Source organism: Heloderma suspectum, chromosome 4 (assembly GCF_057233095.1).
Source record: "Heloderma suspectum isolate Gila_16-S chromosome 4, 16-S_ref, whole genome shotgun sequence".
NCBI classification, from domain to species: domain Eukaryota; kingdom Metazoa; phylum Chordata; class Lepidosauria; order Squamata; family Helodermatidae; genus Heloderma; species Heloderma suspectum.
The window spans coordinates 309,326,924-309,345,787 of record NC_139461.1 but is presented as its reverse complement, the minus strand read 5'-3'; the positions used below and the strand labels follow the sequence as shown (position 1 = coordinate 309,345,787).

The window sequence follows — 18,864 nt, the reverse complement described above, 5'->3', positions numbered from 1 at the left end:
AAAACTGTTGCCATATTAAAAAAAAACAGAGCAGCTTAAAAACAAAACAATGGAAAAGCAGCCAATTAAAACCAGCATGCACGCACACAGCACCAAATGAAAGGCAGAACAAGTGGATGTTTTATTACCTATTAGATCCTTATTCCTCTCTTCCTCCAAGGAACTTTAGTGTACATAGTTCCTTGCCACCCTCATTTTATCCTCATAACAACCCTGTGAGGCAGGACTACTTAGACCGCTCCATCCAAAAAGTCATGCTCTGCTTCTAGGCAGAGAGCCACCTTCTTACCATGCGATATTGGATGTCTAGCATCAAGGCCTGGTGCTTGTAGCGCTCAAAGAGTGACTTCTCCATTCCTAGGGTCCTGCAGAAGTCATTGTGGACCACAGGTCTCAGCTGCTTATGGTCCCCCAGAAAGACCACCTGGAAGAAATCATGCACACAGCTGACATTTCAGGCTTCCTCCTGCCCCTAACCAATTACTTGTGGGCAAAGGAGTTCAGATGTACCCATTCAGTTCACTCACAGCGCAGTCCTGTACATGTCTCCTCAGAAGTAAGTCCCATTAACTTCAGTGAGGCTTACTCCCAGGCATGTGTGCATAGGATTGCAGTTTTGGCCTTTTTATTATGTCCTGCTTTTTCCGGCTGTCCAAAAAGAGCAGGCACTGGTAAAATCTGGCAGCACAAAAGCATGAACGGAAATTAAAACGACAAAATGCAGGGGGCTCCCCATCGGCAAAAGCTCCCCTATTCACTTTAATGGAAGGTTCCCATCTGTGCATGGAGAAGGCGCCAACCACAGGGCTTCCACACTCCGTTAAAAGTGAACTCTCACTTGCACAAGAATTCAGTGCATGCACTCTGGATCCAGTTGGCTTGTTCACACTTTACAGAATGGGAATTGAGGCTGAGGGGTAAGGGCACGCTCAAAAAGGGACCCTGTTAGTTCACAGCTGAGCCAAAATAGGAGCCCAGATCAACCGGGTTTAAGGCATACTGGGTAAAAGTTAGGGTTTAACTCAGGGTTGTGGAACCTCCAGCCTGTGTGCCTAATCTGACCCAGGGAGGTTCTGCATGCAGCCTGCACAGCCCCCTTGGTTCCTCCAGGGGTGTTCTGGCTCTGCCTCTTTTGCCCACCACTGGGATGCGGCCCCCGAGAGCTTCTCTGGAGTGGAATTTGGCCCTCAGGCTGAAAGAAATTCAACAACCCTGCACTAGCAGCTTATAACAGCCTGGAGGTGCGCATGCGCCATGAAGTTAAAACGCTTTCCTCCCCTTGTTATACCCTGACCACCCCATCACCTGCCACAACAATACCAATGAAGTGTTCAAATTCTGCCAAATGTTAAAATGAGGGTGGCCTTTATTCGGGCAAGATTAAATGTTCTTCCTTTGGCAGATCGGGTGGGCCGGCATAAAAGGATTCCTAAGAAGGACAGAGTATGCGGTTGCAATTCTGTATCAGTTGAAGATATTATTCATGTATTTCTAGAATCCTTGATCTGTAATGATCTTAGAGCCAAATATATTCATCCATTCATAAAATTGTTGAAGGGAAGGTCGTCTCTTGTAAAGGTTTGCTTTCTATTGTCTAAGGCTGACAAATATGTATCTTTCAGAACATCTCAATTTCTTGTGAATGTTTTACGGACACACATTACAAAGCTTAAAGGTTGCAAGGAAAATTACTCAATTTCTGAGGGTCTATTATATTATTATTGATATTGTTTGTTATTTGCATTTATATCCTGCCTTTTTTCCTCTTGCAAGGAACCCAAGGCAGTGTACATAATCCTCCTCCTCTCCATTTTATCCTCAGAACAACCACCCTGTAAGGTAGGTTGGGCTGAGAGTCTGTGTCTGGCCCAAAGTCACCCAGTGAGCTTCCATGGCTGAGTGGAGACTAGAACCTGGATCTCCTGCGTCCCAGTCTCACCACTACACCACACCGGCTCTCTAGCAGAGTTCTAAACTGTGTAATGATCTTTTTTCCCCTGTAACTCTGTATAATGGCAAATTACTGAGATACAACAAACTCTTTGGCTGGTTGGTTACTAAACTCTGTAGTACTATCCGGTACAGCAGAGGAAAAATTCAGGAGGGTAGGAAAGAAAAAAAAAACACTGTCCTCTGAGAGTCCCAAACAACACGACAAGGCTCCAGTTCCAGGCTGGCTGGAGAACATGAACAGGAGCATGCTGCTTCTTGGTTGGGGACACACTGCAACATCTTCTTGCAGAGCCTCACTTGTCAGGATAGGAATAAGATGCACGAGTCATCATCATGATCGTAAGCGGCCCACTCACCTTCTCAATCTTCTTGTAGCTCACCAAGGGGATGAGGGTCTCTGGCTCTGTGGACATGGCGCACTCATCAATCAGCACCTGCTTGACATGCAGGTGCTCTGTTAGGCTGTGGGCACAAGAGGCAGAGCATGTGCACAGGATGACGTCGTGCTTCTCCAGCTCGTGCACCCGGGCTTTGCTCAGCAAATGTTTGTACCTAGAAGGCCACAAGGGAGACCACTCAGTTCTGCCACAGGACCCAGAACACTCTAGACCGGGGGGGGGGGGGAGCTACTGTGCTTTAAAAACAAAATCATAATATAATTCTGTACCCAGGCAATCCAGATTCTGCTCCCCACCCCACACAGAAAACCTCAGTTCCATGATCTGCATGAAAACTGAACAGATTTGCACGATTTCTTTTATTTTGATTATTTTGCACAACTTGTTCTAGTTCTGAGGAGAACAAGGAGAGCTAGTCATGAGGGGAGGCAAGGAGGTAACCAGGGCACTAAGGCCACCACGGCAAACCTTAATCAGCATCCCTTCTAGTCACTGAAAGCTGGCTTTGTCCACACACTTTCAAGCATATTTTCACAAGGGCTAGAAACTTGATTATTAAAAGGCTGTTTAAAACTTGATTTTTGAAAAGCTGCTGAGAAAGGCCTACCAGTTTTCATATTATGGCTGCAAGGCTGTAGCAACAGACCCCATCCAAATGGCGACATTTTGAACATATGAGCCAGAGGTGGGTGAGGAAACCCTACTCTGAACCTGCAAGATCCATTCTCAGGCTTAAATGCTCCAACTTCCCCTTTCATGGGTCAGAGGAGGAGATTGAAAGGCTAAGCTTCGTGCCATCCAAACTCAGGATGTAGTTTGTTTAAACCATGTTTAGTAAGAACAAACCAAAATGAAGCCATGGTTTCAGATTCTGGCTTGCTCTTAAACTATAGCTCAAAGAAACCACACTTCCCCAACTGCAGACATCACAGGGAACTATGGTTTATTTAAAAGCAAAAACAGGTGCTTTCAATCTCCTCCTCTGGTACATAAAAGCGGAACAGAGGGGAAGGCAGAGTACACAACTCTAAGGTTCATACAGGCTCATTCACATAATGGTAAGCCATGGTTTCCCATTACATCTAAACTGGTCCAACGAGCTGCCATAAGGCCACATACTCTGAAAGTTTGGTTTTGAAACCTCCTCAGGATGCAGATAAAAGCAGCGACAAAACCAAGGCTTCTCCTTGTATTGACTTGTGTTGCACTTACTTCGTAACTTCATCCTCCGTTATCTCCTCTCCTCTATTCACACGTGCATCAAACTCACAGATTTTGGAGGCAAAAGGGTTTGATGGCTGACGGATCAGGTAGTGTAAAGTTATAGCCCTGGGCAGAAAGAATGATTTTTTTTTAAAGTAAAAGACTAAATATTTACACAAACAACATTTATAAGTTTTCCTGCAAATCACTCCAACGTCTGAAAACTTAACAAGAGAGCACAGATTGCTTCTAGATTGCTTCTTACATTGCAGTGGAATTTACTTCCAAATAAATATGCATAGGATTGCAATGTAAAAACCTTGAATCAGCTGGCAGCTGTACCAATCACATTATCCAGCTTCTTGCTCTCAAATGTTTCTCAGTGGTTCGGTTTAGGGGTAACACCAACCCATGGTTTGATGCTATGAGAAAAGAACAAGTCTAGAATGAGTCTTGGGCTCACATGCTCCCCGCTCCCTCCTTAGCTCTCTTCTCCCCCACCCCCAAAGTGTTCTCAGTTACTTAGTTCCTTCTTGGTTTGCAGCAAACACACCCCAAATGGCAGACTATGGTTTAGGCTTACTGCCAAAATCCAAACCAAGATTGCAAATCATCTTCAAACCATGGTTGCAATCCTGGTTTCCAGGGCAAGCACACACTATAGTTTTTAGCTAAGATGCAACAGCAAACTATGGTTTGCAACAAAACAGGAAAGAACTAATCAAACTGCGAGCGAGGGGAGACGGGTGATGGAATGTGCAAGCTCAAGACTCCTTCCAGAATTGTTTTTGGATCTGAACTACAAGAGCAAGATTTTTTAAGAATTTTTTTTTCAACAGAACGTAAACATGCCTCCACAAACTATAGAAAGAACCAGATTTATCCTTAAAATTAAATATGGTCAAAAACTGACTCTATATCTGATCAAGCAATGAAATGGTTAAGTTCAAACCTGATCTCAGGCTTGGATTTTGAGTCCCGCTGGGCTTTGCGGGAGACATGCAAGCTGCTGCCAGGATAAGGGAACTCCATGGACTCTATGGTGTCTCCATACACCCTCAGGGGCCTCAGAGAATCCCACATCTTCAACAGCATTTCTGCAGAGGAAACAAAACAGCCACCATGAAAATGAACTCTGTTTCCAATTAAAGGGACCCGAACCTTAGATGCTGCAGACACAACACTGTTCCTGTTTTATACAGTAAACCAGAACCAGCTATCTCCTGTGAATCCCTTCCCCGAACATGCTGATGTGAATATTCATAGTCGGGGGGGGGGGGGGTCAGTCAGGGAATGTTGACAACCAGCTGATAACTGCAGAAGAAGCAGAAAGCTGGCTTGGCTACAGTTGATGGACAGGGGAGCTCACTAGGACCTACACAAAGGACAGACAGTAGACGTCGGAGGGAGCAATCCTATGGCCACTAGTCAGTGGCTAGATGGCCATAGGATATCTTGTTTTCCGGGAACTGACCTTGGAGCCGCGCTCTGAGGTCAGTTCCCAGAGAACCGACCTTCCCCTACTTCCGCGCTGCCTGTGCTCTGCGCTCGCAAGAGGAGTGCGGAGCAGCCAAAATGGGGCATTCCTGGGGGGCGTTCCAGGGCGGGGAGGGCGGAAATGCCTGTACGACACATCCAATGTGTCGTAAAGCAGCCTCCTCCCCCGTTCTGCCCTCCCACAGCCAGACAGTGGCTGTCTAGCCAAAAATGTGGGGCAGGAGAAGCGCGGAGGGAGCGATCCCCTCCATGTTTCTCCTGCCCTGCATTGGACGGCAGTCACCTCCGAGTTCGGAGGCGGCCACCTATCTGCATAGGATTGCACCCTTAATTTACTTATTTAAAATGTTTCTATACCACCCATCAGCAGATTTGGTTCCAGGAGAGTTTACAAGATTAACATATCAAAAACAACACCCAGTCAATACACACACACAACCAGTAGATAAAACAGAGCAACCTGCAATGTTTTAAAATGCCTAATACACTTTAAACGCCTGGCGTTTCAGGCACCTCTTTTTATTCTGTTCACCTGGTGCCTGAAAAAAAAAGCAATATTGGCACCAGCTGAGCCTCCATAGGGAGTGCGTTCCGTAGAACAGCTTCCCCAGGGGTGCCATGACCAAAAAAGGCCCTCTCTCTGGTTGTTACCCACTTCACAACCTCTCTCTGGTTGTTACCCACTACCCAACAAGGAGGGAATGCAGAAACAGGCCTGAGAGTGCAGGTAGGATAATAGGGGGGAGCCACTCCTTCAGGTATCAGGGTCCCAAGCCATTTAGGGCTTTAAACGTCAATACTAGCAACACTAAATTGGGCTCAGAAATGGACAGGCAGCTGGTGCAGCGCTTTCAAGACCGTCGAGATATGATCCAAATAGGCTGTGCTAGTAAAACTCCTGGAACTCTTCTGTGTACCAACTGAAGCTTCACATAGTCTTCAAAGGCAGACACACATATAGTGCAACTGGGAGGGTAACAAGTCATGGAAAACTGTGGCCAGACAGCAAGAGGCAAGCTAACCAATCACTGGGAAACTCAGCAGGAAGAACACCTAGGAATTCAGGAACAGGGGCCCACGGGGGAGGGTGTGTTGGGCTGGGGCATGCTAGGAGTTGTAGTCCATCACATCTGGAGTGCACCAGGTTGGGGAATGGTGGAGTAGACAGTGGGCTACAAAACAGGAATCTGAAAGAAGGGAAGGAGTGAGGAAGACAGAGGAAAAGTGAGTCCAAATTGACCTGTTGCAAGAAGAAACAGATCCTAGAATTAGTGGGAAGCACAATCCTATGGCCACTAGACATTTTCTAGAAAGCCAAAGGAATTCTGGGTTTCTGGCAACCGCGCTCCCCACCCTCCCCCATCCCCTCGTAGCTCGCATGGAGAGAACCACGCTGCCGCCGCTGCCACCTCCGTGCTTGTGACACAGAGCAAGGAGGGGCAAAAATGGGGCGTGCCTGGGGGCGGGGATGGGAGGAGACCACGGACGCTGTTTTAGACAGCTTCCTATGCGGTCTCTAGCCCTGTTTCTGCCACCTCCCCAAAGACACACTTGGATGTGTGAAAACGCATGTCTCAGGCAAACTCTGTGCTGCTTCCACCCTGCATTGCCTCTGACTTCAGGGGAGGTCGGAGATGCCCATCTATCGCTACTGGATTGCGCCCTAAGTAATCCTCACATACACATGTGTTGCTCACCCTTTTGTGCCTGTTCAAATAAAGTTTGTTTTGACTTGGCTACCAGGTCAACATGATTCTCTGATGAAGCACCACCACAAGAACTAGACAGATTCAGAGACTTCATTATGGCACATGTGGAACAGAGTGAGGTTTGGGGAAGGTCCCATGGCAAGCGAAGCTAACGAGAAAAGGAGTCCAAGATGGGTGGGAGCTTTTAAAAAAGGAAATTCTCAAGGCACAATCACAAACAATTCCAACAAGAAGAAAAGGTGGAAGACAACAGAAGAAGCCAATGTGGCTTCACAAAAAGCTTAGGGATGACCTGAAAACAAAAAAGGACACATATAGGAAGTGGAAAGAAGGCCAAGTAACAAAGGAAGAGTACAGGCAGGTAGCACAGAATTGCAGGGATGGCGTCAGGAAGGCTAAAGCTGAGAACAAGCTGAGGTTAGCGAGGGAGGCTAAAAACAACAAAAAGGCTTTCTTCAGCTACGTGCATAGTAAAAGGCAGAGGAAAGAAATGGTTGTCCAGCTATTAAATAAGGATGGCAAAACGATAACAGATGACAAAGAAAAGGCAGAGGTGCTCAATTCCTACTTTGGCTCAGTCTTCTCCCAAAAGAGGGTCTATGACCCCCCTGGCAAAGGCGAAGTACAGGCTGAAGGAGCAGGATTGCAGCTTGAGATCGATAGGCATATGGTCAAGGAACACCTAATTACTTTGAATGAGTTCAAATCTCCAGGGCCAGATGAACTGCAGCCTAGAGTCATAAAGGAACTGGCAGAAGAACTCTCAGAACCGCTGTCTATTCTCTTTGAGAAATCATGGAGGATGGGTGAAGTGCCAATTGACTGGAGGAGGGCTAATGTTGTCCCTATCTTCAAAAAGGGTAAAAAGGAGGAACCTGGCAACTACAGACCAGTCAGTCTGACATCAATCCCAGGGAAAATTCTGGAACAGATGATAAAGCAATCCATCTGTAAGCACCTTGAAAACAATGCCATGATTACTCGAAGCCAATATGGATTTGTCAAAAACAAGTCCTGCCAGACAAATCTGATCTCATTTTTTGATCAAGTAACCTCCCTTGTAGACCGTGGGAATGGTGTAGACATCATATACCTCGACTTCAGCAAAGCTTGCGACAAAGTGCCCCATGATATCCTGATGAGCAAACTAGCTCAAAGTGGGCTAGACGAAACAATGATCCGGTGGATCCACAGTAGGCTACAGGATCGGACTCAAAGAGTGCTGATCAATGGGACATTCTCAAACTGGGGAGAGGTAACGAGTGGGGTAACGCAGGGCTCAGTCCTGGGCCCAGTGCTCTTCAACATTTTTATTAATGACTTGGAGGAGGAGGTGCAGGGAATGCTGATCAAATTTGCAGATGACACAAAATTGGGCGGGATAGCTAATACTTTGGAAGACAGAAACAAAATTCAAAGTGATCTGGATAGACTGGAGTGCTGGGCAGAAAACAACAGAATGACATTTAATAGGGATAAATGCCAAGTTCTGCACCTAGGAAAAAGAAACCAAATGCACAGTTACAAGATGGGGGATACGTGGCTCAATCACACTACAAGCGAGAAAGATCTTGGAATTGTTGTCGATCACAAGCTGAATATGAGCCAACAATGTGATGTGGCTGCAAAAAAGGCCAATGCTATTTGGGGCTGCATTAATAGAAGCATAGCTTCCAAATCCCGGGATGTGCTGGTTCCCCTCTACTCAGCACTGGTTAGGCCTCATCTGGAGTACTGTGTCCAGTTCTGGGTACCACACTTTAAGAAGGATGCAGACAAACTGGAGAGGGTTCAGGGGAGGGCAACAAAGATGATCAGAGGACTGGAAATAAAGCCCTATGAAGAGAGACTGAAAGAACTGGGCATGTTGAGCCTTGAGAAGAGAAGACTGAGGGGAGAGATGATAGCACTCTTCAAGGACTTGAAAGGTTGTCACAGAGGGGAAGGCCAGGATCTCTTCTTGATCATCCCAGAGTGCAGGACACGGAATAATGGGCTCAAGTGACAGGAAGCCAGATTCCAGCTGAACATCGGGAAAAACTTCCTGGCTGTGAGAGCAATACAACAATGGAACCAATGACCTAGGGAGGTGGTGGGCTCTCCCACACTGCAGGCATTCAAGAGAGGCTGGACAGCCATCTGTCAGGGATACTCTAACTTGGATTCCTGCATTGAGCAGGGGGTTGGACCCGATGGCCTTGTAGGCCCCTTCCAACCCTACTATTCTATGATTCTATGATTCTAAGGGGGAGAGGAAAATTATAACAAATTTAAGGGCATTCAATGGAAAAAACAAGGAAGGTTCTTAATTGAGCAAGGGAGCTGCAGCTAGGGCAGGCAACATCACAACCAAGTTTATGTCACAGCTTAGCAAAGCAGCCAAGACCCACTTTGACTGTTTCTCCAAGACTTGACCTTTTGGTGTCAACAATGACAATTACCGGCAACAACATCAACAGACTTGTTAGAGGGACCACAGTACAGGATGTGGCTCTTTGGTTTGATCCCGTCATCCAGGGTTGGTTCCTTCCCAATTCCTTCCTCATTCAGCTTGTGAAACCAGTACACAATATGAGCTCCAACCATAGTTTTCCCAGTCCCTGGATAAGACAAAAAAAAAGGAGTGAGCAGCCTATCATAATCCCTGGCTAGGTGTTGGTTCCAGTGGAGGCTGGCAGCTCCGATGTCAGTGGGGTAGTGAATCCGCTCCAGGTTTCAGTCAGAACCAGTCAAAACTCTGAAGGAGTTGACCTTGGATAACTGCTTTAGAGTTCTGACTGAAACCCGGAGCGGATTCACCGCTGCACTCAAATTGGAGCCACCAGCCTCCACTGGTTTGTTCTATCCACCAGCAAATAATTGTCCATAACAAGTCAGTTTGGCCAGAAGACCAAATATTCCCATCCACATGAACCTGCCTTACGCTGCATCAGGCTGGTCCGATGGCCTTGTAGGCCCCTTCCAACCCTACTATTCTATGATCTAGTACTGCCTACTTTGAGTGACAAAAGCTCCCCAAGGATTCAGACAGAGCCCTTTCCATGACCAGAGATCCTTTTAATAGATGAAGGTGTAGACTGAACCAGGGATCTTGTGTAGGTCAAGCATGTGCTCTGAGCAACAATCCCTTCTGACCTCACCATTCCTTTCCCTGTCAGGAGCAGTTCAGAGCCATGGGAAGTCATCTCCAAATCAAGACGGGAGAAGGGTCTTCCCCAGCCCAGGGTTGCTGCAGCCACTGACCAAGAGACAGACATTTCCGCTGACCAGGCAACAGCAGAGAAGCTTTATCTTCTGGCCTGGCCCGGCCAACCCATTTTCTTTTCTTTCTTTTTTTCTTTTCTGAACTCTAGGTAATATCTATGCACACCTACCCACTTAGAAGACCACCATGCATAAGAACATAAGAGCCATGCTGGATCAGACCAAGGGTCCATCTAGTTCAGCATTCTGTTCACACAGTGGCCAACCAGCTGTCAACCAGGAACCCACAAGCAGGGCGTGAGTGCAACAGTACCCTCCCACCCATGTTCCCCAGCAACTGGTGTACATAGGCTCACTGCCTCTGGTACTGGAGGTAGCACATAACCATCAGGACTAGTAGCCATTGATAGCCTTCTCCTGCAGGAATTTATCTAACCCCCTTTTAAAGTCATCCAAATTGGTGGCCATCACTACGTCTTGTGGTAGCGAATTCCATAGTACAGCTATGCACTGGGAGAGGAAATACTTCCTTTTCTCTGCCCTGACTCTCCCACCAATCAGCTTCATGGGATGACGCTGGGTTCTAGTATTATGGGAGAGGGAGAAAAATGTCTCCCTGTCCACATTCTCCATATCATGCATCATTTTGTACACCTCTATCATGTCTCCCCTCACCCTCCTTTTTTCCCAAACTAAACAAACCCAGCTATTGATAATAAATAAAATCAAAGAGCAATTGGAGTAGGTTGCTAACAGCATCCCACCTCCCATCAACTGCACCCCTGTGCCGTCACTTCACCTGGTGGGCCTTGGATGACAGTGTACGGCTTTCTTAAAGCCTCAGAAATGGCGCGATTTTGGCTCGGGTTGAGTCTCTGTAGTCCGCTTGGAAGATCAAAGCTTCTGCGTGTCAAGAGGTTGGAATGTCTCATTTCTGCATATTAAAAAAAGCAACATCAAAAAAGCAACAGGCACCTCGAGGTGGAAGTGTATTTGGGGTCTCAAACAAGATGGGAGCAAAATCCTCAGAAGCCAAAGGGACTTTTAGGGTTGATACTACCACCAACTGGCTTCAGAGAGCATTATATAGATTAGGACTGTCATTAAACAAACACTAGTCAGTCAACTGCATGAGTGTTAATTGCATAAAACTGCATAAATCTGCATAGACTTAAAAACAGCAGCTCTGAAAGGGGGAAAAAACCCCACAATTTCTTTGCCTGGGGATTATTTATTTTATTTACTCATTTTATTTACAGCATTCATATACCGTCCCATATCTAAAACAAGATTCCAGAGTGGTGAACATAAGTACAGAAGTAAAAAGATAAAAAAGAATCACAACACCATTATTAAAATTGTTCTTTTAAAAACAGAATGCCAATAAAACCCATGGCTGGTTTGTTACGTAACGCTTCCTGGAAAAAGAGCTGTTTTCAGGAGGTGCTGAAAGCAGCACAGTTGGCACCTGTCTGACCTCCTGCACAAACACGACAGAGCATCTTAGAAGAGGCATCCCGCAGCTCAGAGTGATGGAAGAATGCATCTTCTGAGAGGGTTCCTGTCACTGGCAATTTTCTCAGGTGCTGAAATCATAGAATAGTGGGGTTGGAAGGGGCCTATAAGACTATCGAGCTGAACCCCCTGCCCAGTGCAGGAATCCAAGTCAGAGCATCCCTGACAGGTGGCTGTCCAGCCTCATCTTGAATGCCTCCCCACCACCTCTGTATTGTTCTAACAGTCAGGACGTTTTTCCTGATGTTCAGCCAGAATCTGGCTTCCTGTAACTTGAGCCCATTATTCTGTGTCCTGCGCTCTGGGATGATCAAGAAGAGATCCTGGCCATCCTCTCTGCGACAACCTTTCAAGTACTTGAACAGCACTATCCTATCTCCCCTCAGTCTTCTCTTCTCAAGGTTAATCAGGGGAGTTCGGCAGGGGAGGTCAAGGGGGAGGCCCCGAACATTTTTTTTTAATTATAATTTTTTATTTTAACTAACTTTTTTCCATTTATTTGTCTTGTAACACACACTTTCACACCAGTGGGACTCTGCTTTTAACCTCTACTGAGTAGAGGAGCAGGCACAGGCTACTCTAGAACAATCACAAAGCTAGACACAAAAAGGGAAAAGAGGCTATGGAAGGACAAGACTCTCCAGTGGTGGTGACCTGCAAGGTGTGTGCAATGTTTGTTTTCTTGTCTGAGAACAACATGGCCTACACCTGCAACAAGTGCAAGTTGATCACGCTGCTGGAGGAAAAAGTAAGTGGACTGGAGCGGCGACTGTCGACCCTCCGGGGAATAAGAGAACACGAAGAGTTCTTGGACAGAATGGGGGAACTACAGCAGCAAAGGGCAGACCAGAAGCTTGAAGAGCAACAGCAAGATGAGGCAGTGGGAAATGCTGAGGTGAAGAAAAATGGAATAGAGGATGCTCCTTGGAAAAGGGTGACAGTTAGGAGAAGAAGAACTAGACGCCACTCTGCACCGGTGGAAGCAGTGGAGCTGTGGAACCGATTCCAGGTACTTGCAGATGAGACTGGAGGACAGCCTGCAGAGGAAGAATCACAGGGGAACCTGCATGAGAATGAGCAAGAGGCTAAAGGTCAGTCAAACAGAGGCGATGAAACCCAGGCCTACAAGAAGAAGAAGAGAAGAGTGGTAGTAGTGGGAGACTCCTTGCTGCGTGGGGTCGAGACCCAAGTATGTCGCGAAGACCCATGGACTCGCCAGGTATGTTGTCTCCCGGGAGGACAGATTAGAGACGTGACTGAAAGGTTGCCTGCACTCATAAAGCCCACTGACAGGTATCCCTTTCTTCTCATCCATGTGGGAACAAATGATACCGCCAAGCGGAGCTACGAAGAAATCACGTCAGACTTTGAAGCTTTGGGAAGGAAACTCAAGAACTTTGGGGCCCAGATAGTTTTCTCATCCATCCTTCCAGTAGTTAGAAGAGGGATAGAAAGGGAATGAAAAATACTCCGGGTGAATGACTGGCTACGAAGATGGTGCCGACGAGAGAGATTTGGATTCTGGGACCACGGGCTATACTTCCTGGAAGATGGGCTGTTGGCTAGGGATAAGTTGCACCTCACAAAGAATGGGAAGAATGTGTTTGGTCACAGCATGAAGAACTTCATCAGGAGGGCTTTAAACTGAATCCTACGGGGAAGGGAGATGTAATGTTGGGGGTAACGATGCACTGCAATGGAGAGAACAGCTCTGATAGCGCCCAATAATAGTCTTCAGACACATGTAGGAAGAAAGCCAGACTATGAAGCACATGGTCTTCGATGTCTATATACTAATGCCCAGAGTATGGGAAACAAACAGAACGAACTTGAACTCTTAATACAAGAGGGAAATTATGACCTGATAGGTATAACTGAGACTTGGTGGGATGACTCTCATGGCTGGAATACAGCAATTGAAGGATATAACTTGTTCAAAAAGAACAGGAGGAACAGAAAGGGATGTGGGGTTGCACTGTATGTGAAAAATACATATCTCTGCACAGAAATACAGGAGGAGGAGCTTGGTAGCCCCATCGAGAGCATCTGGGTTGAAATAAATGGAGCAAAGAATAAAAGGAACCTGGTGGTCAGAGTCTACTACCGGCCACCCAATCAAGGAGAAGACAAGGATGAAACTTTTGAAAAGCAAATAGCCAATGTTTTAAGGAAGCATGATGTAGTAGTAATGGGGGACTTCAATTTCCCCGATATTTGTTGAGAGACAAATTCTGCAAAACATGGCCCCTCCAGGAAATTCCTGACTTGTGTGGCGGATAACTTCCTCCTACAGAAAGTAGAGGAAGGAACTAGAGGATTGGCTATCCTTGACTTGATCCTAACCAACAGAGATGACTTAGTGGATAAAGTAGCAGTTACAGGAACTCTGGGGGAAAGCGACCATGTCGTACTTGAGTTCTTGGTTCTAAGGGAAGCAAAATCCAAGTGTAGCCAAACACGTACCCTGGATTTTAGGAAAGCTGATTTTCATAAACTCAGAACAATGATCAGTAAGGTCCCATGGCAAGCAATGCTAGCAAGAAAAGGAGTCCAAGATGGGTGGGAGCTTTTAAAAAAGGAAATTCTCAAGGCACAATCACAAGCAATTCCAACAAGAAGAAAAGGTGGAAGACAACAGAAGAAGCCAATGTGGCTTCACAATAAGCTTAGGGATGACCTGAAAACAAAAAAGGACACATATAGGAAGTGGAAAGAAGGCCAAGTAACAAAGGAAGAGTACAGGCAGATAACACAGAATTGCAGGGATGGCATCAGGAAGGCTAAAGCTGAGAACGAGCTGAGGTTAGCGAGGAATGCTAAAAACAACAAAAAGGCTTTCTTCAGCTACGTGCATAGTAAAAGGCAGAGGAAAGAAATGGTGGTTCAGCTATTAAATAAGGATGGCAAAACGATAACAGATGACAAAGAAAAAGCAGAGGTGCTCAATTCCTACTTTGGCTCAGTCTTCTCCCAAAAGAGGGTCTATGACCCCCCTGGCAAAGGCGAAGTACAGGCTGAAGGGGCAGGATTGCAGCTTGAGATCGACAGGCATATGGTCAAGGAACACCTAATTACTTTGAATGAGTTCAAATCTCCAGGGCCAGATGAACTGCAGCCTAGAGTCATAAAGGAACTGACAGAACTCTCAGAACCGCTGTCTATTCTCTTTGAGAAATTATGGAGGACGGGCGAAGTGCCAGATGACTGGAGGAGGGCTAACGTTGTCCCTATCTTCAAAAAGGGTAAAAAGGAGGAACCTGGCAACTACAGACCAGTCAGTCTGACATCAATCCCAGGGAAAATTCTGGAGCAGATCATAAAGCAATCCATCTGGAAGCACCTTGACAACAATGCCGTGATTACTCGAAGCCAACATGGATTTGTCAAAAACAAGTCCTGCCAGACAAATCTGATCTCATTTTTTGATCAAGTAACCTCCCTTGTAGACCGTGGGAATGCTGTAGACATCATATACCTCGACTTCAGCAAAGCTTTCGACAAAGTGCCCCATGATATCCTGATGAGCAAACTAGCTCAAAGTGGGCTAGACGAAACAATGATCCGGTGGATCCACAGTTGGCTACAGGATCGGACTCAAAGAGTGCTGATCAATGGGACCTTCTCAAACTGGGGAGAGGTAACGAGTGGGGTACCGCAGGGCTCAGTCCTGGGCCCAGTGCTCTTCAACATTTTTATTAATGACTTGGGAGGAGGAGGTGCAGGGAATGCTGATCAAATTTGCAGATGACACAAAATTGGGCGGGATAGCTAATACTTTGGAAGACAGAAACAAAATTCAAAGTGATCTGGATAGACTGGAGCGCTGGGCAGAAAACAACAGAATGACATTTAATAGGGATAAATGCCAAGTTCTGCACCTAGGAAAAAGAAACCAAATGCACAGTTACAAGATGGGGGATACGTGGCTCAACCACACTACAAGCGAGAAGGATCTTGGAATTGTTGTCGATCACAGGCTGAATATGAGCCAACCATGTGATGTGGCTGCAAAAAAGACAAATGCTATTTTGGGCTGCATTCATAGAAGCATCGCTTCCAAATCCCGGGAAGTACTAGTTCCCCTCTACTCAGCACTGGTTAGGCCTCATCTGGAGTACTGTGTCCAGTTCTGGGCACTACACTTTAAGAAGGATGCAGACAAACTGGAGAGGGTTCAGAGGAGGGCAACAAAGATGATCAGGGGACTGGAAACAAAGCCCTATGAAGAGAGACTGAAAGAACTGGGCATGTTTAGCCTTGAGAAGAGAAGACTGAGGGGAGATATGATAGCACTCTTCAAGGACTTGAAAGGTTGTCACAGAGGGGAAGGCCAGGATCTCTTCTTGATCATCCCAGAGTGCAGGACACGGAATAATGGGCTCAAGTGACAGGAAGCCAGATTCTGGCTGAACATCGGGAAAAACTTCCTGGCTGTGAGAGCAATACCACAATGGAACCAATTACCTGGGGAGGTGGTAGGCTCTCCCACACTGGAGGCCTTCAAGATGAGGCTGGACAGCCATTTGTCAGGGATGCTCTGACTTGGATTCCTGCATTTAGCAGGGGGTTGGACTCGATGGCCTTGTAGGCCCCTTCCAGCCCTACTATTCTATGATTCTAAACATGCCCAGTTCTTTCAGGCTCTCCTCATAGGGCTTTGTTTCCAGTCCCCTGATCATCCTCGTTGCCCTCCTCTGAACCCTTCCAGTGTGTCTGCATCCTTCTTAAAGTGTGGTGCCCAGAACTAGACACAGGACTCCAGATGAGGCCTAACCACTGCTGAGTAGAGGGGAACTAGTACTTCCTGGGATTTGGAAGCTACACTTCTATTAATGCAACCCAAAATAGCATTTGTCTTTTTTGCAGCCACATCACATTGTTGGCTCATATTCAGATAACCATAAAGGATTTTAAATCAGACCAATTCATGGACAAAACCAGCCTTTGCCAACCTAGTGCCTTCCAGATGTGTTGGACTGCAAGGTCTATCATTCCAAGCCAGCCAGCATTCCTAGCCAGCAATGGCCTTGCTTGCTGGGAATGATAGAACTTGCAGTCCAACGTGTCTGGAGGGTACCAAGTTGGCGAAGGCTGGATTAAATACTGTGGTCCTAACATAAATAAACTGTTTTCAGTTTTTATCTAGCTTTATAGTGTTACATTGCATTTTAATGTAAACTGACTTTAATATATTAAGCAGTATAGAAGTATAATAAATAAATTAATGCTAAGGATTCTCAAAAAAGAGCACCTATATCGAAGCTTTTGCAATGTGCGAAATGTTATTGGTGTAATTGATTCACAGTGCAATCCTATGCGTATTTGCTCAGAAGTAAGCCCCACTGCGTTCAGTGGTATAGGACTGCAGCTTGAATCGGTTGAAAGACAAATGATTAAATCAATGAAAAGTTCTCTAATAATTCTTGGATAATATTCACAGCCAGAGCACTGGATCCTGTTATTATGACTACTGTTGGTGGATGTTTCAATACCCCACCCTGAGATTTGTTTCCACTTACCTCTGTCAGGAATTTTCCGGCCGAGAGCTATTCCTGCGGCGAGGGCAGTCGCGTGCTCCAGTTGCCAAATGGCTCTCTCCTTCCGGCTGCGAGAAAGGGAAGAAAAGCGGGTAAGGAAAGAACCTCTGAAAAACAGGACAGCACAGACGAGAGGTGCAATGCAGGTGTTTGGGAAGGCTCCTCTTGCTGGTCTGCCAACTTGCTTTACGAGAGGGATGGGCAAGTATTAACATGTGGGACCAGGCAAGCTTTAAACTGGAATGTAACTGGATTGATCACTGAGAAGTCCCAACAGCCTTGGGCCCTCCTGCATTACAGCCACAAGGATCCAGAGAAGCCCTTGCCAGAGATCCTTAGAAAAAGGAATTCCGCGCTCTTTCAAACTATTACTGTTGTGGAACACCCCGAGAATATGGATATTGACAAGTGGCATACAATTCATTAAATAAACTCATGTCCACTGTCCACCATCTGACACAGAGCACAAACTGGCTGCAAGAATAAGCTAGGCCTCTTTAGAGTGAAAGAGCCGAAGGCTGGAGCAAACTATATCCATAAGATCGCAAATGGCTAAGCTCTACTCTGAGAATCAGGCAAAAGTCTCGGATGAGCCCTCAGGAGGGAATGAAATACACGTAAGGAAGTGGGAGAATCCAGCAAGTGACAATACTGTGGCCCAAGAGTGATTAATTTTATTATTAATTATTAACGTTTATATACCACCTTATCTGCTCCATTTCTAATTCTGTCCCGATCTCACAGGATGACTGTCAGACAGAGAATACTTGCTTGCTCAAGTGGCATAGCTCATCACATTGACAAAGCTGGCGTTCAGTTTGGAAAACACACGAAGCGAGCTCAGCGCAAATTTAATGTACTAATTGTCACATTGTTGGGCACAAGGCTTAATTAGCTCCAGGGTTCCACCCTGATATCTGCTTCAGAAGGCAGTGGGGTCTCCTTCCGTGGAAGTGTTTCAGCAGAGGCAGGATGGCTGACTGACAGGGATGCTGTAACTGCATCCTGGATTGTAGAGCCTGCATTCAGCAGGGCCTCCAAGTCCCTCCCAACTGTAAAATGCTATGATCCAGTGGCAAGGCTCAAGAGATGAAGGCGCCCTGAACATGTGCAGAGTACCTGCCAGACCAACTACAGAGAATCCTCGCACATCATGCATCTTTTCCATTTAGCCATTTTAACTACTTTTAAAATGTGTAGTTTTTAATGTATTTTCTGTTTTTAATAGTCTTGTTTTTATTCTTGCAATGTTTTATTGTTTTAAATTAGACCGCCTTAAAGGCTTTTAGCAGATAAGGCTGTATATAAATGATGCTGAGGAGGATGATGATGGATGATGATAATGGGGGAGTGCTGTCGGATCAGCCAATGCTGACGGACCTGAGCCCAGCAACCCAACATCTAGAAATTAAGCACTGACCATGTCAATAAGCATGCCTACTCGATACATTAAAAAGGAGGTGAAGCTTGGTCTCATTGGAAGGGGTGGAGCAGCCCCCTGCTCGTGCGGGGGGCCTGGTTCCCGGGCGGTTGCCCATCCAACTGCTGACAGGAGCTGACCCCGCTTGGGTTCCGAGATCAGACAAGCGCACGCACATCCAGCCCCTTGCTTGTTGCTGAGGAAATGGGGGCTGCTGAGGAAGCTATGCAATCAGTAGCCGGAAATCTGTGTCCAGTTCTGGGCACTGCACTTTAAGAAGGATGCAGACAAACTGGAGAGGGTTCAGAGGAGGGCAACAAAGATGATCACAGGACGGAAACAAAGCCCTATGAGGAGAGACTGAAAGAACTGGGCATGTTGAGCCTTGAGAAGAGAAGACTGAGGGGAGATAGGATAGCGCTCTTCAA

At 46.3% G+C, this 18,864-nt stretch overlaps 1 protein-coding gene across 8 annotated transcripts in view; it reads right to left on the bottom strand.

Annotated features, from left to right (window-relative positions):
* The window catches only part of HELZ2 (helicase with zinc finger 2), an 84,672-nt gene that overhangs the window by 9,426 nt on the left and 56,382 nt on the right, over nucleotides 1-18,864 (bottom strand). For all 8 annotated transcript variants that reach the window (XM_084854484.1, XM_084854485.1, XM_084854486.1 and 5 more), the window contains 7 exons: nucleotides 16,999-17,084; nucleotides 10,764-10,898; nucleotides 9,202-9,360; nucleotides 4,507-4,651; nucleotides 3,564-3,680; nucleotides 2,310-2,505; nucleotides 290-424 (listed from right to left, as the gene is read on the bottom strand). In XM_084854484.1, coding sequence (XP_084710610.1) covers nucleotides 290-424; nucleotides 2,310-2,505; nucleotides 3,564-3,680; nucleotides 4,507-4,651; nucleotides 9,202-9,360; nucleotides 10,764-10,898; nucleotides 16,999-17,084 — 973 coding nt within the window. The remainder of the gene's footprint in view (nucleotides 1-289; nucleotides 425-2,309; nucleotides 2,506-3,563; nucleotides 3,681-4,506; nucleotides 4,652-9,201; nucleotides 9,361-10,763; nucleotides 10,899-16,998; nucleotides 17,085-18,864) is intronic.